This window comes from Hypanus sabinus, chromosome 22 (genome assembly GCF_030144855.1).
Source record: "Hypanus sabinus isolate sHypSab1 chromosome 22, sHypSab1.hap1, whole genome shotgun sequence".
In the NCBI taxonomy this organism is placed as follows: Eukaryota; Metazoa; Chordata; class Chondrichthyes; order Myliobatiformes; family Dasyatidae; genus Hypanus; species Hypanus sabinus.
The window spans coordinates 11476215-11500526 of record NC_082727.1 but is presented as its reverse complement, the minus strand read 5'-3'; the positions used below and the strand labels follow the sequence as shown (position 1 = coordinate 11500526).

At 44.6% G+C, this 24312-nt stretch overlaps 1 protein-coding gene across 4 annotated transcripts in view; it reads right to left on the bottom strand.

Moving 5' to 3' along the window:
* sfxn2 (sideroflexin 2) overlaps positions 1-24312 on the bottom strand; it is a 125918-nt gene that overhangs the window by 2353 nt on the left and 99253 nt on the right. For all 4 annotated transcript variants that reach the window (XR_009507388.1, XM_059947050.1, XM_059947049.1 and 1 more), the window contains one exon: positions 881-928. Coding sequence is in view for 3 of the 4 variants with exons in the window: in XM_059947050.1 (XP_059803033.1) it covers positions 881-928 (48 nt within the window). In the remaining variant the exon portion in view is untranslated. The remainder of the gene's footprint in view (positions 1-880; positions 929-24312) is intronic.

Sequence of the window (24312 nt, the reverse complement as noted above, 5' to 3'; positions counted from 1 at the left end):
CCCCTTATTCTCAAACCATGCCCTCTGGTACTGGACTCTCCCAGCATCTGGAACATATTTCCTGCCTCTATCTTGTCCAGTCCCTTAATAATCTCATATGTTTCAATCAGATCCCCTCTCAATCTCCTTAATTCCAGAGTGTACAAGCCCAGTCTCTCTAACCTCTCTGTGTAAGACAGTCCGGACATCCCAGGAATTAACCTCGTGAATCTATGCTGCACTTCCTCTATAGCCAGGATGTCCTTCCTTAACCCTGGAGACCAAAACTGTACACAATACTCCAGGTGTGGTCTCACCAGGGCCCTGTACAAATGCAAGAGGATTTCCTTGCTCTTTGTAATGCTTGTAACGCTTTGTGCCACCACTACGCTACTGTGCAGTTCCCTCTGAAACTGACTGCCAGGCTGGTCCAGCTCCAGATTGTAGAATCTATGAGTTCTGTTCCACTTACCGAGAGATATGGATTAATAAGAATCCCAGACTCCTGAACTAATATGTAGAGTTCATAGCCATGAAACAAGGAATCCGCACATTCCTGTTTGCTTGACAGATACCTGTCATGTCTGTAATGCTGATACTCTCGAAAGGAATTTGCATCTGATGTAATACAAAGAAAGGAGTCATACTGCCTACAACTCCACTTAAGTGCCTGGTGTTAATTTCAAATGTGCAACACAACCTGAGCGCTGGCAGAGAAGGATCTCCAAAAACAATGATGGATCATGTTCTAATACTCTCAAATCGTCCTCTACGTGCTCTCACCTTCTCACCTGGTACAGGTGCTTCTTTTTAGCTAGCACTGTTAGCAAACACAACACTGGAGTTTGATAAGCAACAATGTTTAACTGCCAGCCTGCAGAACTTTATACAGTAAACTCACCACCACTGAGGAAACAGTGAACAAGCAGCGGGCACCATGAAGATCAAGCTGTGGAGAGAAACGAAAAAGCTTTCTAATCTCGAATGCTAAGTTCACTTGGAATAATAACATATTTGTAAATACTGTTGCAAAAGCCAGCTTTCTAGGTTACTGAGGCTATAAATGCAAATATACCCCAGCGTGCTCTTCTAAACAAATTGGTACTTTTGCATGTAGTTTAAACACAGAACATTACAGCACAGTACAGGCCCTTCAGCCCACAATGTTGCATCAACCTACCCTTCCCTCCTGCATAGCCTGTCATTGTTATAACATCCAAATTTCTAAATGCCCCTAATGTATGTGCCTCTACCACCACCTCTGGCAGGGCATTCTTTACACCCACCATTTTCTGTGTAAAAACTTACCTCGAACATCCCCTTTTCCTTTCCTCTAATCATCTTAAAACTGTATTAGCCATTTCTGATTTAAGAAAAAATCTCTGGCTATCCACGATCTATGCCTGTTATAATCTTGTTCACCTCCATCAAGTCACCTCGTATCCTCCTTTGAGGACTTACTATACTTGAAATTATCAATGGAACACACACACAAAACGCTGGAGGAACTCAGCAGGTCAGGCAGCATCTTTGGAGAGGAGCAAACCAGTCAACGCTTCACAGCCTGAAACGTCGACTGTTTATTCCTCTCCATAGATACTGCCTGACCTGCTGAGTTCCTCCGGCACTTCGTGTGCATTCCTCAAGATGTACACATCTGAAGAATCCCTTGTCCTTTAATGAAACATACAGTATTTTCTTTTGAAACTATACAGTTTCAAAATACATACAGTTGCAGTTACAGCTGCGAAAGGAGACTTTCTAAAGACTCCTAGGAGACTTACTAGGAGACAACCTAAAGCCCCAACCACTAATCATAACCACCACTCAGTCTTGCCCACCCTACACTGCACCAGAATATGCGGATCCCATATTGGCCTCTACAGCACCTGAGGACCCACCGACAGTCACCCCCTGGGCAGACGTTATACTGGACTTGAGTAATCCCACTACTCTTGAATTCATTTTTCTTCTCTTTTGACCAAACGTCTAGGGCAATGGCTAAAAGAACTTTAAGATCTAGGGTAAGTGGCATCCTGGAAGTGAAGTCCAAAGGGACGGAGAAGTTTATACCACTCCCTGACGGAATTTTACAGCGCAGGAAGGACGATGCAGTACCTTGAATACAGGGGAAGCTTAGTACAGTTGCCAGAAAGTATGTCCTAACGTAGAGGGTGATTACAAGCTGGAATTCATGAGACTTCTTAAAGGGAGCAGTTATGTTCTTAGAGGAAGGTGTCAGAGCTGGTACTCTGAAACTGACAGAATGAGGGGAATAGGCTTGTTGGCTTTTCGTTTGTACATTGCTTGTTTAACAGTCATTGTGTGTAGCTTTTCATTGATTGTGCCCAATTTCTTTGTCCTACTGTGAATGCCCGCAGGAAAATGAATCTCAGAGCTGTATGTGGCGACATACACACACTTGGATAATACATTTACTTTGAACTTTGAATTGGCTGGAAGGTTCTGTTCACTGGATTTTACATATCAGAAACCAGGTGTCACTTGCACGACAGTTGTTACAGTCTTGTATCGGATATGCATTGACCCCTTTTCAGAGAACCGGGGGAGACCTTGATATGCTGGGCACTGAAACCAACACTGTCAATGTCACCTCATCACTTGATTGTGAGCGTTTTCTATGCACAAGCTGGCTGTTGGGTATTATGACAGGAGACCACACCTCAAGGAGTTATTCACAGAGTTATTCATTAAGTTGTTCATAAAGAATTCTTTATGATGGGTGCTGTACCAACACAGTCTCTCTATATTGTGCAATTTACCAATCTGTCATTTTCTTTTAGAGAACTTTACCCATTGTAACATGAAATTTGCTCTGCCCAAATACCAGATAATTAGTTGCCCCACACGTGGTGCAGCTGTTTCATTAGGAGTTTGAGGAGATTGACAAGTCAGCTTACAGAGAGGAGGTGCAGCAGCTAATGAACTGATGCAGAGCCAACAACCTGTCTCTGAATGTGAACAAAACAAAAGAGATGGTTGTTGACTTCAGGAGGGCACGGAGCGACCACTCCCCGCGGAACATCGATGGCCCCTCGGTAGAGATCGTAAAGAGCACCAAATTTCTTGGTGTTCACCTAGCGGAGAATCTCACCTGGTCCCTCAACACCAGCTCCATAGCAAAGAAAGCCCAGCAGTGCCTCTACTTTCTGCCAAGGCTGAGGAAAGTCCATCTCCCACCCCTCCCATCCTCATCACATTCTACAGGGGTTGTATTGAGAGCATCCTGAGCAACTGCATCATTGCCTGGTACGGTAAATGCATCATCTCAGATCACAAGACCCTGCAGCGGATAGTGAGGTCAGCTGAGAAGATCATCGGGGTCTCTCTTCCCGCCATCACGGACATTTACACTACACGCTGCATCCACAAAGCCAAACAGCATTATGAAGGACCCCACGCACCCCTCATACAAACTCTTCTCCCTTCTGCCATCTGGGAAAAGGCACTGAAGCATTTGGGCTCTCACGACCAGACTATGTAACAGTTTCTTCCCCCCAGCTATCAGACTCCTCAATATCCAGAGCCTGGATTGACACCTTGCCCTATTGTCCTGTTTATTATTTATTGTAATGCCTGCACTGTTTTGTGCGCTTTATGCAGTCCTGGGTAGGTCTGTAGTCCAGTGTAGTTGTTGTGTGTTTTTTTCTCTGTGTTGTTTTTTACGTAGTTCAGCCTAGTTTTTGTATGGTGTCATGTGACACCATGGTCCTGAAAAACGTTGTATCATTTTTACTGTGTACTGTGCCAGCAGTTATGGTCGAAATGACAATAAAAGTGACTTGACTTGACCATGGACTGGCTGCATTACCACCTGGTGTGAGGAACGGGTCTACTGCACAGAGTGAAGGAAGTTGCAGAAACTTGTAAAGTTAGTCAGCTCCATGGTGGGTACCAGCCTCCATAGTATCCAAGACATCATCAAGGAGTGGTGCCTTAGGAAGGCAGTGTCCATTATTAAGGACCCTAACCACCCAGGTCATGCCTTGTTTTCATTGCTCCTATCAGGTAGGAGGTACAGAAACCTGAAGGCACACACTCTGCGATCCAGGGACAAATTCTTTCTCCAGCCACCTGATTTCTCAATGGACATTGAACCCATAAACTCCTCCTCACTACTTTCTTATTTCTGTTTTTTTTTGCCCTATTTATTTAATTCAACTATTTTATATATATATATATATACACACACACTTAATGTAACTTTTTTCCTCTATATTTATTGATCATGTATTTCATTGTAGTGCTGCCATAAAGTTAATAAATCTCACGATGTATGCCGGTGATAATAAACCTCATTCTGACACTGTAACATCCTACGTATTCTTCTATGAAGATGTGTCTTCCTAAAAAGATCATTATGAGGTATAACACTGACAAGCCTTGGTTCACCAAGGAGTTGACTCTCAGATCTGTAAAGGATCGTGCACACGTCTGGAAACGGAGAGCTCTACAAAAGACAGTTTAATTAAGCTCTGAAAATGGTGGAAGACACTTAAAAGGCTCAGCTAGACAGAGACTTCACCAACAAAATCTGTTCAATTTGGAGTTCTTTGCAAAGTCTTATCAACTTCAAACAGAAGTGCTGCCAAGTCTCCTCCTCCCCTACCTTGGCAATCAGATCAATTAGTTTTATTGATAAGTACAATCAAATTCTATCTCTTCTCACTTCCTCTGATATGCTGAGCTGCCACCCCCCCCTCCTTTTCACAGTGATTCCAATGTCATCATCCCCCTTCACCTTCTTCAACCTTTTTCCCCCAACACCCCCACCCCCTCCCTCTATTTTCTGTGAAGCAAGAATACGTCCACTAACTATTTGTAAAACAGAGCATGAGAAAAACTGCATGCCCTGACGACGTCTCACTTGATATCCACGGCATACTGTGGATCAGTTAGCCCCTATCTTCACTGAGATTTTTAGCACCTCCCTGCAATTGTGCAGGGTTCTGGACTGCTTTGAAGCTGCCACAATCATTCCAGTTCCCAATAAAGACAAACTCACTGGACTTAACGATTATAGGCCAGTTGCTCTGACTTCAGTAGTTATGAAAACCTCAGCACATCTGATGCTAGTTGCTGATCCTCTTCTTGACCCACTACAGTTTGCTTATTGCTCAGTTGACGATGCTGCTAACTTGTGCCTTCATTGCAGACTTCGATATGTGGACTCCCCCAACACCTATATGAGGATCTTGTTTGTGGATTTTAGCTCCGCCTTCAATGCTACTGCTCCAGATTTGCTCCACAGCCAGCTGTACCCGACAGCATCTGATTACAAACTTCCTGACAGAAAAGAAGCCGTATGTAAGGCAGGACTCCTACTAGTCCAATCCAATGTCCATAAGCATGGGCTCTCCCCAGACCTGTGTTCTTTCACACTTTATACAAATGACTGTACGTCCACAGACAAATCCATTAAAATGCTAAAGTTCACGGATGACGTGACTGTAGTTGATCTCATCTCTAATAATGATCTGACCTGGTATCCAGGAGAGGTAGAACATCCTGCAGCATGGTGTGCTTGTAACAACTCGGTGCTCAATGCTATCAAGACAGTGAAACTGAGAGCTGTCTTGTGCTGGCAACCCCCTACCTGTCCTTGCTTGGAAATTCATTGTCAGGCAGTGTCTGGGGTCTACTTGAAGTCAGACAAGCACTTCACGCTCATCACTAGGAAAGCCCAGCAGAGATCGGTTTTTCCTACACCAGCTTAGGAGATTTCACATCTCAGGGCATTTCCTAATGAATCTTTAGCCATCATTGAGAGTGTTGAGACCACCTCTATCAACGTTTAATTCTCTACTGCTTCCTCTCTCTCCAAGTCCAGGTTGCACGGGTAGTCCACTCAGTGGAGAAGATCATTGGCTGTCAGGTACTGACATTAAGAGACCCGTTCATCGCCAGAGCGAAGAAAAGAGCTGGAAAAATTACTGCTGACTCCACTCACCAGAGCGGTCACCTATTCACCAAATTGACATCAGGGAGACGCTACAAGCCCATCACCACCAGCACCACACGTCATCTCCAAGGATTCTTTCCTGTAGCTATCCAGTTTCTCAACACAACTCACTCAGGTAACTGTCCCTGCACAACATCCATTAAATGGCCTTTCCTGCTGTCCTTGTTCTGTTGATAATTACTGAGTTTGCTCATATATTCATTTAAGTTTGATTATTGATGCTAGCACATGTGACTGTTCTGCTAATTGTTGACTGCTCTTGGCTGATTGCACTATTGACTTGTAAAGTGTTGGTTGCTATTATGTCGTCCATTATGGTATTGTCCTGTGTTTTACACTTGGCACCACAGTCAATTCTGGTATGTTTCACATATTGGCAACAAAGTGATTCGAATGCTGATTATTTGTTTTTCTTTTCTTTTTCTATTTTGCAGAGTTTGTTGTTTTTCCATAAACAAGAGAAAACCTGCAGATGCTGGAAATCCAAAGCAATACACACAAAATGTGGAGGAACTCAGCAGGCCAGGCTGCGCCCATGGAAAAGAGTAAACAGTCGACGTTTCGGGCTGAGACCCTTCTTCAGAGTTTCTGGTGATGTGCATAAACACTAGTAAAAAAAAAACTGACTCTTCAAGTATAGGGAGTTGATTCAAGGCCCTATGATCGGAGCCCTGGATCCCAGGCCCATTGGTAAAGTCATAGGTCCAATGTCTGCAAATATGCTGGAGGCCAAAGCCAGCCTATCCTAGAGTTGGGAGGGAGGGAGAGAGAGAGAGGGAGAGAGAGCGAGGGAGAAAGAGGGAGAGAGAGGGGGGGAGAGAGGGAGAGAGAGGGAGGGAGAGGGAGAGGGAGAGGGAGAGGGGGAGGGGGAGGGAGAGGGGGAGGGAGAGGGGGAGGGGGAGGGGGAGGGGGAGGGGAGGGGGAGGGGGAGGGGGAGGGGGAGGGGGAGGGGGAGGGGGAGAGGGAGAGGGAGAGGGAGAGGGAGAGGGAGAGGGAGAGGGAGAGGGAGAACAAACTAACTTCACTGAAACATTCCAGAATCAGATTTACTATCACTGATATATACAGGGAAATTTGTTGTTTTGCGGCAGCACTGTAGTGCAAGGCAAGGAACATTACTATCAGTTAACAGAACAAATAAATAGTGGAAAAGACGAACAAAGAGGTACTATAGTGTTTGTGGTTTCAGGGACTATTCAGAAACCAGATGGCAAAGGGGAAGAAGGAACAGTAGTGTCATTAGCAAATGTACAGATGGTATTTGAGCTGTGACTAGTTGTACAGTCACGAGTGGTTAGAGCAGTGGGCCAAGCATGTAACCTTAAATTGTGCCTGTATTCATTGTCAGTGAGTATTCTCAATAGGGAAGTTTTGGAAAGGATGTTTCCTCCTGTGGGAAGATCTAGAACTGGGGTGATGACTGTCTCTCAGAATGTCATGAGACATTTGGAAATTTCCTCCTAAAAGGAAGGTCAAGCAAAGTCTCTGAATATCCTTCAGGCCAAGATGTGTAGATTCTTGATGAGCAGGAGGGTGAAAGGTCACTGTGGAGAGGCAGGAGTAAAGAGATGAGATTACGTTTGGGTCAGCCATAATCTCAATGAATGACAGAGCAGGCTTGAAAGGTCAAGTAACCTTGTCTTGCAACTAATTTAAACTTATGTACCTGTACCACTCTGGTCAGAGGGCACTCGGAGCACTGTGAGCAGTTCTGGGCCCCTTATCTAAGAATGGACGTGCAGGCACTGGAGAGGGTCGAGCGGAAGTTCACAAGGATGAAACCAGGAATGAAAGGGTTAATATATGAGAAAATTTTGATGGCTAGAGTTTAAAAGTGTGGTGGTGGTGGTGGGGGGGGGGGATTTCATAGAATTCTATTGAATATTGAAGGGATTAGATAGAGTGGATGTGGTGAGGATGTTTTCTGTAGTGGGCAGTCTAGGACCAGAGGGCACAGCATCAGAATTAAAGAGCGTCCCTTTAGAACAAAGATGAGGAGGACTGTCTTAAGCAGAGGGTAGTGAATTCATTGCCACAAATGGCCATGGTGGCCAAGTCATTGGGTAAATTTAAAGTAGTGATTGATAGGTTCCTGATTAGTTAAAGGCATCAAAGGTTACGGAGAGAAGGGAGAAGAGTGGGGTTGAAAGGGATAATAAATCAGCCATGATAGGATGATTGAGAACTCAGTGGGCTGAATGGCCCATTACTGCTCCTATTTCTCACGGTCTCATAGTGATAGAGAATCCAATCCACGCCTCACAGAGCACGATCGTGTTAGTTTTGGATTGGATCGAGTGTCAACAATTTTCACAAGTCCCCTAGTGCAGGTTGGACGGGAATCAAAAAAGAGCGCAAATGACGGAAATCTAAAACAAAAAAAAAACAGAAAATGCGAAAGCAAAACAGAGTTAATGTTCCAGGTGGACCTGAAGAATCGATTCTGTTTGTCTTCCCATGGATGTGGCCTATCCCTGCTGAGGCTGAGAGTCAAAACCTGAATCAGCTTATCACTGACTTGGATGACATGAAAGTACGGTGCAAAGACATAAAATCACTGAAATAAATCAACTGTGCAAAAAAACAGAGGAATAACACGGTGTTGTTCATGGTCCGTTCAAAATCTGATAGTGGAAGGGTAGCTGTTTAGAACATAGAACACTGCAACACAATACAGGCCCATTGGTTTATGTTGCTGTGTCAACCTTATGACTTACTCTAAGATCAATCTAACCTTGCCTCTTACATAGCTCTCTGTTTTACTATCTTTCTAAGAGCTTCTTAAATATCTGTAACGGATCTGCCTCAACATCCACCCCCAACAGGGCATTTTTGAACTGCTGAGTGTGGGTCTTCAGGTATTCCAGCATTTTCAGGATGAACGTGACCAGCCGGGCTCTTTATAAATAAATGCACTGTAGCCTGGTACTGCTGTTTGCCAAACAATAGCTGAACAGCACAGGAACTCAGAAATAAGACAGGAGCAAAACTAGGCCACTTGCACCATCGAGTCTGCTCCGCCATTTCATTGTGGCTGATCCAATTTCCCCCTCAGCCCCAATCTCCTGCCTTCTCCCCACATCCCTTCCTGCCCTGACTAACCAAGAATCTGTCAACCTCACTCTTAAATATATCTAATGGCTTGGCCTCCACAGCGGCCTTCGGCAATGAATTCTCCAGATTTACCAAACTCTGGCTAAAGAAATTCCTCATCTCCACTCTAAAAGTACATCCCTCTATACCAGGGGTCGGCAACGTTTACCACTGAAAGAGCCAATATGGACCCATCTCCCACAGAAAAGAAAACACTGGGAGCCACAAAACCCGTTTGACATTTAAAGTGAAATAACACTGCATACAATGGGTTTTTTTGCCTTTATGCTATGTATAAACAAACTATAATGTGTTGCATTTATGAAATTGATGAACTCCTGCAGAGAAAACGAAATTACATTTCTGCATGCAACAAAAACATTTTGAACTCCGAAAAAAAGACTTTGGGTTGGGTTGAAGGTTACTCCATAGTTAGCCTACCTTGGATCGAAGTATTAAAAGAAAGCACGCACTGGCGGGTGTCAGGCATTGGCAGTGGTGACGTATATTAATAGCGATAAAAAACACGTTGTAGCGGTGTGCTATACGCAGCGCTAAAATAAAGACACTGCAGTCAAAGGTAACTTTATTCGAACTAAACAGCCTTGCTTTAAAGCCTCCCTCAACCCGTCCCCGTGGGCGCGGATGCTCCAAAAGACACGTACTCACAAACCCCCGTAGGCTATCTCCCTTAGCTGGAACGGTGGCTAATTGTGAGCCGGTTCGGATGTGCCAGGAAATGGGGTCTCCACAAAGTTTTTAGATTGTACAAGATCACCATAATCTTCAAATTTCAAATTACATTTCAAAAGCTAACAAACCACGGGGAGCCGCATCACAGAGATGAAAGAGCCGCATGTGGCTCCGGAGCCGCAGGTTGCCGACCTCTGCTCTATACTGAGGTTGTGTCCTCGGGTCTTAGATTCCCCTCCAAAAGAAACATCTTCTCCACATCTACACTATCAAGGCCTTTCACCATTTCAATAACCATTTCATAGGTTTCAATGCCTCATTCTTCTGAATTCAAGTGAATGCAGGTCCAGAGCCATCAAACACTCTTCATATGACAAGCCATTCAATCCCAGAATCATTTTTGTGACCCCTTTCCAATGTCAGCACATTCTTTCTTGAAAAAACCTGCTCACAATACTCCAAATGAGGCCTCAACATTACATCCTTGTTTTTATATTCTAGTCATCTTGAAACGATTGCTAACATCACATTCGCCTCCCTCACCAGACTCAATCTGCAAATTAACCATCAGGGAACCCTGCACAAGGACTCCCAAGTCCCTTTGCACCTCAGAGTTTTGAATTTTATCTCCATTTAGAAAATAGTCTACCCTTTTATTTCATCTACCAAAGTGCATGACCATACACTCCCCGACACTATATTACAATCGCCACTTCTTTGCCCATTCTTCTAATTTGTCTAAATCCTTCTTTAGCCTCTCAACTTCCTCAAAACTACCCACCCCTCCACCTATTTTTGTATTATCCACAAACTTTGACATGGAGCCTTCAATTCCATCATCTAAGTCAGTAAAAAGAAGTGTTTCCAACTCAGACCGCCATGGAATGCCAGCAGCCAACCAGAAAAGGTTCCCTTAATCCCACTTGTTGTCTCCTGCCAATCAACCATTTTCTTATCCATGCTAATATCTTTCCTGCAGTACCATGGCTTCTTAATTTGTTAAGAAGCTTCATGTGTAGCACCTGTCAAAGGCCTTCTGAAAATCTAAGTGACCCAACTTCCACCGATTCTCCTTTGTCTATCCTGCTTCTTATTTCTTCAAAGAATTCCAATTGATTAGTCAGGCAAGGAAACCATGCTGACTATGGCCTATTTTATCATGTGCCTCCAAGTGCCCCAAAACCACATCTTTAAAATCGATTCCAACATCTTCCCAACCACTGAGATCAGTCTAACTGGCCTATAATTTCCTTTCATCTGCCCCTCTCGCTTCTTGAAGACTGGAATGACATTTGCAATTCTCCAGTCCTCTGGAACCATACCACAACCAATTGATTCTTGATAGATCATTACTAATGCCTCCACAATTCCTTCAGCCACTTCTTTCAGAACCCCAAGGTGTATACTATCTGGTCAAGGGACCTACCTGCCTTCAGACCTTTCAGTTTCCCAAGAACCTCCTCCCTGGTAATAACCACTTCACACACTTCTCCCCTCTGGCACTCTTGAACTTCTGGAATACTGCTTGTGTCTTCCACAGTGAAGACTGGTGTAAAATACTTATTCAGTTCATCCGCCATTTCCTGGTCTCCCATTACTACCTCTCCAGCATCATTTCTCAATGGTCCAAAGTCCGCTCTCACCTCTCTATAACACTTTATGTATCTGAAGAAACTTTTTATCCTCTTTGATATTACTGGCTATTGGTTAGCTTATCTTTGTATTCCATCTTTTCCTTCTTAATTACTTTTTTAAGTTGCCTTCTGTTGGTTTTTAAAAGATTCCCAATCATCTGACTTCCTAGTAATCTTTGCTGTATTATATGCCCTTTCTTTGGCTTTTATGTTGGCTTTGAATTCTCTTGTTCAGCAGGGTTGTGTCACCTTCCCTTTAGAGTACTTCTCTTCTTTGGAAGGTATACATACTGAGCCTTCCAAATTGCTTCCAGCAATTCCAGCTGTTGCTGCTATGCTGTCATCCCTGTCAGTGTTTTTATGTGAAAATGTCAAAAATCCTGGTGCACTGCTTCCAACAGGTGGGCTGAACCAGGTGAGGGTAGCCAGCAACCTGGTACCCAGTGAGACAGAGGCATGCCAGTCCTAGCACGCGACATCAGCTCTGGCAGACTGAGCGGATGAGATTACAGTGAGATTCAATGGCCAGGAAGATGGTTCTGCAAAGCTCCATGGAGACTGAAGGGCACGACAAGGCACAGAAGATGTCATGGTCATCCACTAGGAAGACCCCAGTTCGTGACACTTGTTTGCACCTCTAGACCTGGACTTACGAGGTTGAGAGAGTGGAACTGTCCCAGTGCAACAGATTTTCCACATTAAACGCTCTCCCGCAGAGGTCTTCTATCATCATTGGACATGCATGACAACTACCATATCAATTCCACCCCTATGTGGAAAATCTGATATTCTGACAATATTTTGAATTCACTTCAAATCATCTGCCCTATTGATGTCTGGGAGAGGGAGAGGGGGAGAGAGGAGGAGGGGGAGGGAGAGGGGGAGGGGGAGGGAGAAAAGAAAATAGAGAAAGGCTCAAAGGTTCATTGATTATCAAAGTATACAACTCCAAAATTCTTCAATTCTCGGGGTAGCTGTGAAAAAGAAAGGCAGCACAATCATCAACCCCTGAATCCCACCTCCCCGCAAAAAAAAACAAAAACAACACAGGTACATGAGCTCCAAAATCCCTCCACCTACACAAAAATAAATGAACGAAACATATCAGGCTCATCGAACCCCAAATCCCCCTCTGTGCACAAAACCCCCCCCGAGAGGATTGGGTGAAAAAACACAGAATATAAAAAGTATGAGACTGGAAAAAAAGAGTCTATAGTCCAAAGTCCACATCCCAAACACAGAAAAAACCTGGGCAACACTTTCCGGGTGCAGCGGCAGGCTCTCCCCTCGTACAGAGCCAGAGAGAAAGAAAGAAAGCAGTAGACAACTCAGCTTCTTAAACCCGCTGTTTAATTTCATAAGATCCCAGTGGGATCTCAATATATCTGTGGTAATCTTTCAGCATCTTCCCAAACACGAATACACCCATCTCAGGCTCGATCCTAGCTTCTGGTGTTGTAGGCGTCCAGGCAGATCCCCCCTGTGAGCTTTCCTCTCACGTCACAAAGGCATGTACATTGATTGGCTGACTGGCTATTGTACATTGCCGGCAGTGTACAGTAGGTGATCATTTGAGGGGACAGGGGAGAATAGATAACAAGTGAAAATTAGTGGGGGGGGGAGCGGTGGGGGTTGAGACTGCTCACGAAACCAGGGGGCAAATGGTCAACTTGTACGTTTTATGAAAATATGAACCAAAAAATGGAGTTTCACATTCTTTCCATTTAACACTCCATTTGCCACAGCTTTGCCCACTCGTGTAACTATTCATATCCCTTTGTACTCTCCTCATATCTTCTTCTGCCTTATCTGTTTTTCCAGTATCAGCAAATTTAGCAATCCTACCTTTGTAATCTGCTCCCAAATCAATCATACAATTTGTAAAACATCGAATTCCAGCACTGATTGCTCATGCACTCTGCTCTTGCTAAATAGTGAAAGACCCGTTCAAAGCTGCTCAGTTTTCTGTAAGCCAGCCAAAACTCTATCCACACCACAAGGTTACTTCTTACAGCATGAGCTTTCATTTCTGCCTGAAACTTTGATGCAGCAATTTATCAGATGCTTTCTTGAAATCTAATCTCATACTACCACCAAGTCCCCTTCATCCAATGCATTTTATTTCTTCAAAGACCTCAAACTGGCCAAACTTGATTTTCTTTTCATAAGATCGTTCAGACGTTGCCCAATTTCTTTCTTTGATCTTTTATGTGCCCTGCTCTATCTTCTAATATTTTTCGTACACCAGATATCGAGCTAAATGGCCTGTTGTTTCCAGTCTCCCCCCCCACCCCCTTTCTGAATAAAAGAGCAACATTTGTTCTTTTTCCACTCTGTTGGAACATTCCCTGACTGCAGGGGATTTTCGATTAAAAACTTCGCAAACCGGATGAATAAGCAGATAGTAGTTGGAAGCAAATGTCAGGTCGAGTGGCAAGTTAAAAGCGAAAAATTATCCATATTGAGCATAAACATGCCTGATGTAGCTGTAACCATCACACGTCGATTGTGAACCCCATGCGATGGATTTAGGATAAACCAAGGGCTGTGTGTAGCCAATCTTCACTGCTGTTGCTCTGCTAAAACTGAGGGGTCTTCAGTTAATGGTGGAGGTCCACGGCATGAAATGGTTTGAAAACCCTGCTATAACTCTGTCTGTAGTCAGAGTGAATCACAGAACATCTTACATATTAATGAAGATTGTCCACTCACTCCAAGAACTCGGGGGCAATAGTAGGTCACCTGACACCTCAAGCCTGGCCTGGGAATTCAATACCATCAAGAGTGAGCTGCACTGGTGTCATTGCCCTCAATCCACCCAATCTTCCAAAATGGAAACTCAGCCAGCTCCATCAAGGGCACTGGCCTCCCCAACATCGAGGACATCACCAAAAGGCGATGCCTCTTTGAGGTCCCTCACCACCCAGGACACACCATTTCTCATTAGTACCAATAAGGACGTTCAGAAGCCTTAAGATCCACACTCAACATCTTATCAGAAGTGTCTTCCCTCTGCCATCAGATTTCTCAAAGGTCCATTAACTCATGAATGCTACCTCTCTATTTTTCTCTTTTTACACATTTATTTTTAAAATATTTCTTATTGAAACTTATAGTGGTTTTTATGCATTACACTGTGCTGCTGCCACAAATCAGCCAATTTCATGACCTACAGTATGTCAGTGATGATAAACCTAACTCTAATACAATGATCTGGCCAACCCAACCCACCAGGACAGAAAATTCCACAGATTCAGCACCTTCTCCAAGAAGTAGTTCACATGCAGCTTTATGTTTATGACCATTTTTTCCCTATACCAGCACCCCCTCGTTTGAGTCTCTCTCACTGGTGGAAAATACCTCAATTTTGAAAAAGGATCTAGTGCTTTCCCATCGTATATGATGAATAAACTCTTCTCGGGCTTCCAGCCGGGTACAGGTATCGATTATAAACAACACTTTGATGGCAAACTCTGACATCTTTATCAGGGATGATGCCTGGGCACGTCCAGTCTGCTGGTATTTATACCCCCATAGTCTGTCCCTCATCACGTTTCTGCCCTCCCACCTTGTTTACAATCAAATTCTAGTTCTTACTTAGAGTGAGACTTTTGTCTTTGTTAAAGTTCTTTTCCTCTAGCTTTATTTCAATGGCTTCCTTTACCAGGTGGTCCCAAAATCCACTGGCACGGCATTCGATGTGCCATCGAAGTCAATCCTATGGCCATTGCAAATGTAATATTCAGCTATCAACTATTTCTCCGGGTAATCCAGAAGGACCCACCTCCTGTGCTCCACACAAATCAGCTGCATTCACAATGGCCAGATATCCAGCTGGCAGCCCGAGACAAGTTTATCTCAATTCTTGTCCTGTCATGTTCCCAGAGGATTTTGTTTCAGTAAGATCACCCCTCATTCTGCTACCAAGGAATACAGATCCAAAATCTTTCATCATTCATGACAGGACAATCTCTCCCCCTCTCTTTTTCTTCCATTCCCCTCTCAGCCTTTCTCCCCTCCTTATCCACCCAAGACCTCCCTCTCGTTTTCTCCTCCTCACCTTTCTTCCAGGATCCACTGTCCTCTCCTATCAAATTCCTTATTCTTCAGTCCTGTACCTCTTCTACCAACCCTTTACCAGCATTCCCCCTCCCTCACCCACCCACCTTCCCCCTACCAGCTTGTACTCCTTCCCCTGCCCCCCACCCACCTATTCTGGCTTGTGCTCCCTTTCTATCCAGTCCCGGTGGAAGGTCTCGGCCTGAAACATTGCCTGTTTATTCCCCTCCACGGATCCTGCTTTACCTGCAGAGTTCCTCCAGTATTTAGTGTGAGTTGCTCAAGACTTCCAGCATCTGCAACATCTCTTGTGTTATCTCTTCAGGGCTGCCTGCTATGTCAATATATCCTCTCCGAAATGAACAGTGCAGAACCGTACACAGTGCTCGAGGTCACCAATACCCTGTGCCATTGAAACAATCTTCTGTCAGTAACTTCCAGCCCCTTGCAATGAAGAACAACCTTTCACTGTGTCCCAATCTACAAATCCTTTCTGTACCTGGCTGCCAACACCTAGATCATTGAAATGTTCAGTGGCTGGGGCGTCCAGACTAGAATTTAAGACAGGGCAAGTCAGCTTAAGGTAAATTCTCAACAGCTAAACAGCACTGAATGGTGTAAATGGGAAGATCCCAGCTTACAACTGCAGATGCACAATGAAAATAATAGTCAAATAAAACTATTTGACTATTATTTGACTAAATGCCTTTTGGTTTTCAGGGCAGAACAGATGATTTATGTGATCTGACTAAAACTAGGGGACATTGCCTCAAAATTTGGGGGAGTAAGTTTAGGATGGAGATGAGGAGGAACTGTTTTTCCAAAAGAGTGGTGAATCTGTGGAATTCTCTGCCCAATGAAGCAGTGGAGGCTACCTCAGTAACTATATTTAAGATAAGGTTGGATAAATTTTTGCATAGTAGGGGAATTAAGGATTATGGGGAAAAGGCAGCTGGGTGGAGATGAGTCCATGGCCAGATCAGCCATGATCTTACTGAATGCTGGAACAGGCTCGATGGGCCAGATGGCCGACTCCTGCTCCTATTTCTAATGTTCTTATGTGACTGTGGCTGCAGAATAACTTGGCAGCTAGTTTCTTGAAGGAGTTGAGTGTAGATTCAGGAACAGTTATTACCGACAACCAACAGGCTCCTGAGGAGGATGTGAGGATGGGTGATAGAGCGATGGAATCAGAGTAAATTTATTATCAAACTATATATGGTGTATGTTACCAAATACTAACCTGAGATTCATTTTCTTGCAGACATTTACAGGAAAATACAATAGAACTTACAAAAAACTATACATAAATAAAGACGGGCAAAAGTCAGCAGATGGTGGAATCTGACGGGAGCATGGTAAAAACAAGGCAGATGGGGAGGGCAGATAGGAACAGTTTAAGACCATAAGATATAGGAGCAGAATTAGGCCATTTGGCCCATCGAGTCTGCTCCGCCATTTCATCATGGCTGATCCAATTCCTTTCAGCCCCAATCTCCTGCCTTCTCCCCGTAACCCTTTTTGCCCTGGCTAATCAAGAATCCCCTGCCTTAAATATACCCAATGACTTGGCCTTGACAGTCACCGGTGGCAATGAATACCACAGATTCACCACTCTCTGGCTAAAGAAATTCCTCATCTCCTTTCTAAATGGACTTCCTTCTATTTTGAGGCTATGTCCTCTGGTCTTAGACTTCTCACCATAGGAAACATCTTCTCCACATCCACTCCATCAAGGCTTTCAACAGTTGATACGTTTCACTGAGATTCCCCACTCTCTACTGAATTCCAGTGAGTACAGGCCCAGAAACACCAAACACTCATCATAATGACAAACCATTCAGTCATGGAATCATCTCTTTGAACCTCCTTTGAACCCTCTCCAATGTTGGCTTATCCTTTCTCAGATAAAGGGCCCAAAATGGCTTAAAATACTCCATGAGGCATTACAGTGCTTTATAAAGCCTGAACATTACATCCTTGCTTTTATATTCTAGTCCTCTCAAAATGAATGCTAACATTGCATTTTCCTTCCTCACCACCTCAACCTGCAAACTAACCTTCAGGAACTCCCAAGTCCCTGTGCACTTCTGAGTTTTTAATTTCTCTATCCTTTTAGAAAATCGACTATACTTTAATTCCTTCCACCAAAGTACATGACCATACACTTCCTGCCACTTCTTAGCCCATTCTCCTAATCCTTCTGTAGCCTCTCAAACACTATCTGTCCCTTTACGTATCTTTGTATCAACAACAAACTTGGCCACAAAGTCATCATTTCTGTTATCTAAATCACTGACATATAACATGAAAAGATTTGATCCCAAACAGACCCTTGGGCAACACTGCTAGTCACCGGCAACCAACCCACTCTTTGCTTCCTGCCAATTAGCCAGTGCTTTATCCATGCTAGAATCTTTCCTGTAATACCCCGGGCTCTTAACTTGTCAAGCCTCTTGTCAAAGACTTTCCTGAAAATCCAAGTACACAACATCCACCAATTCTCCTTTGTCGAAATTGCTTATTTTTTCAAAGGATTCCAACAGATTTGTCAGGCAAGATTTTCCTTTAAGGAAACCATGCTGACTTCAGCTTAGTTTATCATGTGCCTCCAAATACCCTGAACCCACATCCTTAACAATCAACTCCAACATCTTCACAACCACTGGGTCAGAATAACTGGCCTATAATTTCCTTTCTTCTGTCTCTCTTGCTTCTTGAAGAGTTAAGTGACATTTGCAATTTTCCTGTCCTTTGGAACCATGTCAGAATCCAGTGATTCTTAAAATGTCAATACTAATGTCTCCATAATCTCCTCAGCCATCTCTTTTGGAACCCTGGGGCGTAGACTGTGTGGTCCAGATGACTAATCTAGCTTCAGAATCAAAGTCAGGTTTAATATCACCAGAACGTGTAATGAAATTTGTTAACTTTGTGAGGGGAAGAAGCTGTTCCTGATCATTGAGTGTTCTATAGGGAGAAGTCCTGGCAGAGGGTCTCAGCCCGAAACGTCGACAGCGCTTCTCCCTATAGATGCTGCCTGGCCTGCTGTGTTCCACCAGCATTTTGTGTGTGTTGCTTGAATTTCCAGCATCTGCAGACTTCCTCGTGTTTATCTTTGAGTGTTCTTTTAGGTTTCTGTACCTCCTTCGTGATGGGAGCAATGAGAGGTAGGCATGTCCTGGGTGGAGGGGGTCCTTAATGATGGACGCCACCTTTTTGAGGCACCACTCCTTGAAGACATCTTGGATACTACGGAGGCTAGTACCCATGATGGAGCTGACTAACCTTACAATCCTCTGCAACTTACTTCCCCTACCAGATGCTGTTGCAGCCAGTTAGAATGCTCTCCATAGTACACCTACAGAAATGTTTGAGTGTTGTGGGTGGCATACCAAATCTCCTCAAACTCTTAATGACATATAGTCACTGTCTTGCCTGCTTTATGCTGTATCGATACGTTGGTACCAGGTTAGATCCTCAGAGATCTTGACACACACCCAGGACCTTGAACTTGCTCGCGCTCTCCATTTGATTTCTGAATGGACATTGAACCCATGAACACTACCTTAATTTTTTAAAAAAATATATATCTTATTTCTGATTTTGCACTATTTTCAATCAATTCAATATACATGTACTGTATACATTTACGTCAATTGATTTGTTTATTTATTTATTTTCTTTCTATATTGTCACTGTAGACCTGCTGCTAACAAATTTCACGACAGATGCTGGTGATAATAAACCTGATTCTGACGTTGAGTGCAAAGTTGTTGCTGTGAAACCACTCAACCAGCTGATATATCTCACTCCTGTACGCCCTCTCGTCTCCATCTGAGATTCTGCCAACAACGGTTACATTGCCAGCAAATTTATAGATGACATTTGAGCTGTGCCTGGTCATACAGTCATGGGTGTAGAAAGAGTAGAGCAGTGGGCTAAGCACACACCCCTGAACTGCACCAGTGTTGATCGTCAGCAAGGTGGAGATGTTATTTCCAATCCACACTGGGATTCCAGTGAGGAAGCTGAGGATCGAATTGCAGAGGGAGGTACAGAGGCCCAGGTTCTATAGCTTTTCAATCAGGACTGTGGGAATGATGGTGTTAACTGCTGACCTGTAGTCAATGAACTACATCCTGACATAGGTATTTGCATTGCCCAGGTGATCCAAGGCTACGTGGCCAGCCATTAAGATCGCGTTTGCTGTTTACCTATTGTGGTGATAGGCAAATTAGTGGGTCCAGGTCCTTCCTGAGGCAGGAGCTAATTCTAGCCATGACCAACCTCTCAAAGCATTTCAATACTGTAAATGTGAGTGCAACTGGGTGACAGTCGTTAAGGCAGCTCACACCACTCTTCTTGGGCTCTGATATAATTGTTGCCTTTTTGAAGCAGGTGGGAACTTCTGACCATACCCAGTGAAAGATTGAAAATGTCTTTGAACACACCCACAAATTCTCAGAGTCTTACCAGGTACTCCACTGGGCTTGCTGCCCTGCGAGGGTTCACCGTCCTGATAGACAGCCTGATGTCAGCCTCTGAGACAGAGATCTCAGGATCACTGAGCACAGCTGTGGGGTTTTATTCTCCCTTTCAAAGCTGGAATAGAAGGCGTTGAGGTCATCTGGTAGTGAAGTGCTGCTGCCATTCATGCTATTGAGTTTCACTTTGTAGGAAGCAACATTCTGCCAGAGTTGACATGCGTCCGATGTCGCCTCCAACCTCACTCAGAACTGTCTTTTCATTCTTGAGTTATCCCTCTGCAGGTCATACCTGGTCTTCTCGTACAGACCTGGATCGCCAGACTTAAATGCTACAGATCTAGCTCTCAGCAGACGTCGAACCTGCTGGTTCACCCATGGCTTTTGGTTTGGAAATGTACAGTAAGTTTTTGCAGGGTTACACTCATCCACACAGGTTTTAATGAAGTCGGTGTCAACTCATCTAGGCTCGAAGATGAATCCCTGAATACAGTCCAGTCCACCAATTCAAAGCTGCCCTGTAGGCGCTCCTGTGCCTCCCTTGTCCATACCTTCTTGGTCCTCACTACTGGTGCTGCAGTCTTCAATCTCTGCCTATGCTCAGGGTGCAGCAGTACAGCCGGGTGATCAGATTTTTCAGTGTGGGTGTGAGGTAGCACAATAAGCGCTCTTGGTGGTGATGTAACAGTGGTTCAGTGTGTTGTTTCAGCCGGCGCTACAGGTGATTTGCTGATAATAATTACTTAGAGACTTTTCCAAGCTGGCCTGCTTAAAATCCCTCAAAACGATGGGGAAGGCATCAGGGTGTGCTGCTTCTTGCTTATTGGTTACGTTGCTCGGTTCGTCTAGACCCTGTTTGACACCGGCATGAGGTGGGATGTACACTACCACCAAAATAATTCCTAAAATCTCCCACGGCAGGTAAAATGGCTGGCACTTGATCCCGAGATGTTCCAGGTCTGGTGAACAGGACTGGGACAGCACTGCCGGGTTCAATCTCTCCACCACCCTTGGCTTTAAGTCCCATCTTGGCAGCGTATTGTGAACCTGTCAATCTGAATTGCTATGTCTGGATTGGAAGGGTTAACCAAGGTTCTGTGAAACAAAGACCCAAGTGGTTCTAATGTCCCTCTGATACAGCACCCTAGCTCTGAGATCTTCATTTTTATTTACCAGAGACCGTACATTCACCAGCAAGATAGTCCATATTGTCAAAAACTTAATTTTTTAAGCATCCTTTTAGCCCAGCCCGATGACCTCTCTTCTTTTGCCATCTTAAAGGGGCAGTGTGTTGACCAGACTCCGATCCATTCTACACACACAAAATGCTGGTGGAACCCAGCAGGCCAGGCAGCATCTATAGGGAGAAGCACTGTCGACGTTTCAGGCTGAGACCCTTCGTCAGGACTAACTGAAAGGAGAGATACTAAGAGATTTGCAAGTAGTGGGGGGAGGAGGAAATGCGAAATGATAGGAGAAGACCGGAGGGGGTGGGATGAAGCTAAGAGCTGGGAAGGTGATTGGCAAAAGTGATACAGAGCTGGAGAAGGGAAAGGATCATGGGACAGGAGGTCTAGGGAGAAAGGGGGAGGGGAGCACCAGAGGGAGATGGAGAACAGGAAGAGTGTTGGGAACACCTGCCCTTACATTTCCTCCCTCACCACCATTCAGGGCCCCAGACAGTCCTTCCAGGTGAGGCGACACTTCACCTGTGAGTCGGCTGGTGTGGTATACTGCGTCCGGTGCTCCTGGTGTGGCCTTTTATATATTGGTGAGACCCGACGCAGACTGGGAGACCGTTTCGCTGAACACTTGCGCTCTGTCTGCCAGAGAAAGCAGGATCTCCCAGTGGCCACACATTTTAATTCCACGTCCCATTCCCATTCTGATATGTCAGTCCACGGCCTCCTCTATTGTCGAGATGAAGCCACACTCAGGTTGGAGGAACAACACCTTATATACTGGCTGGGTAGCCTCCAACCTGATGGCATGAACATTGGTTTCTCTAACTTCTGTTAATGCCCCTCCTCCCCTTCTTACCCCATCCCTGACATACTTAGTTGTTTGTTTTTTTTCTCTCTCTCTGCCCATCACTCTTTGCCTGTTCTCCATCTCCCTCTGGTGCTCCCCCCTCCCCCTTTCTTTCTCCTGAGGCCTCCCGTCCCATGATCCTTTCCCTTCTCCAGCTCTGTATCACTTTTGCCAATCACCTTTCCAACTTTTAGCTTCATCCCACCCCCTCCAGTCTTCTCCTATCATTTTGCATTTCCCCATCCCCCACCACTACTTTCAAATCTTTTACTACCTTTCCTTTCGGTTAGTCCTGACGAAGGGTCTCAGCCCGAAATGTCGACAGCGCTTCTCTCTATAGATGCTGCCTGGCCTGCTGTGTTCCACCAGCATTTTGTGTGTGTTGTTTGAATTTCCAGCATCTGCAGATTTCCTCATGCTTGCTCCGATCCATTCTGCCAGTTTAGAGTAGTGATAGATTGCTTAATCACATTAAAATGTAATTACTAACTGTACATGCCTCAGACGTAGTTATGGTTCCTAGCTGCAGCAGGCTGAAATGGGAGTGATTGACGGTTTCCATCATTTCTATTGGTGCTGCCGGCTGAGTCACCCTTCACTATGGCATCCTGGTAGATTCCGACCTTTCAATGTCCCAAGCACCTTCTTCTTGCAGCTTCAATTACTTCTGCCTCCGGACACTCTGGATCTTCCAGCATTCTGCTTGTGTCTTCCACAATGAAGACTGATGCAAAATACTTCTTTCGCCATTTCCTCGTCCCCCATTACTAACTCTCCGCATCATTTTCCAGTGGTCCAATATCTCCTCTTGTCTCCGCTTATTTATCGTTGTATCTTGTTCAATATTACTGGCTAGCTTACCTTCATATTCCATCTTTTCCTTCTTTATCACTTTTTTAGTTGCCTTCTGTTGTCTTTTATAAGCCTCCCAATCCTTTAACTTCCCACTAAGTTTTACTCTATTATATGCCTTCTCTTTGGCTTTTATGTTAGTTTTGACTTCTCTTGTCAGCCACAGTTGTGTCATTCTTTCTTTAGAATGCTTCTTCATCCTTGGGATGTATCTATCCTGCACCTTCTGAATTGCTCCCAGAAACACCAGCTATTACTGCTCTGCCATCATTCCAGCTACTGTTTCCTTCCAATCAATTTTTGCCAACTCCTCTTCATTGCCTCTGAAATTCCCTTTACTCCATTGTAGTACTGATACAACTGACGCTAGCTTCCCCTTCTCAAACTGCAGGGTGAATTCTGTCATATTTTATCATGATCTATTTCCCCTAAGGTTTCCTTTACCTTAAGCTCTCTTGTGAATTCCAGTTCATTGGACAACACCCGGTCCAGAAAAGCTGATCCCCTAGTGGGCTCAACCATGAGCTGCTCCAAAAAGCCATTTCACAGGCATTCCACAAACTCCCCCTTTTGGGGTCCAGCACTAACTTGATTTCCTCAATCTACCTGTATACTGAAGTCCCGTATGACTATGGTACCACTGCCCTTTGGACATGCATTTTCTATCTCCCATTGTAATTTGTAGACCACATCTTTGCTACCGTTCGGAAGTCTGATGTGACTCCATCACAGGGTCTTTTTACCCTTGCAGTTTCTTAGTGTTAACCACAATAATTCTACTCCTCCCAATCCTATGTCACCTCTTTCTAATGATTTGACTTAATCTTTTACCGATAGATCCATGCCACCCCCTCTGTCCTTTTGATACAATGTGTATGGTTGGAAGTTCCCAGCTATAAACTTCCTTCAGCCACCATTCAGTGATGCCCGCAACACCAACCCTGCCAATCTCTAACTGTGCTACAAATTCAGCGACCTTACTCTTTATACTGTGTGCATTCAAATATAACACTCTTTTCGATTTTGTCTGCCTTTTACAATGCAACTCATCTTGTTGACTACAATTTTGCCCCATCGTCAGCCTGTCCTTCCTAGCGGTCTCACTACACACTGCCTCTGTAAACCAATTACCCCATCCTCAGGACGTCCTGCTGAAGGGTCTCGGCCCAAAACGTCAACTGTCAAAACGTCAACTGTACTCTTTTCCATCAATGCTGCCAGACCTGCTGAGTTCCTCCTGGGGGTGGGGGTGGGGGGGGGGCGTGTGTTTTGCTCGGATTTCTAGCATCTGCAGATTTCCCCTCGTTTGTGATCAGTCCTATCTCCCTACCTGCTGGGAACTGGAGTGATAGGGGCTGAGGATGGGGCAGTTGGTTTGCAAACAGAGTCAGAGTGTAGTGAGACTGTTAGCAAGGAGATGCTGATGATAGGGTAAACCTGCAGTCAATGGGAAGAGAATTAGAGTCTGAGACAGGGTAAATGATGAAAGCTTCCAACATCA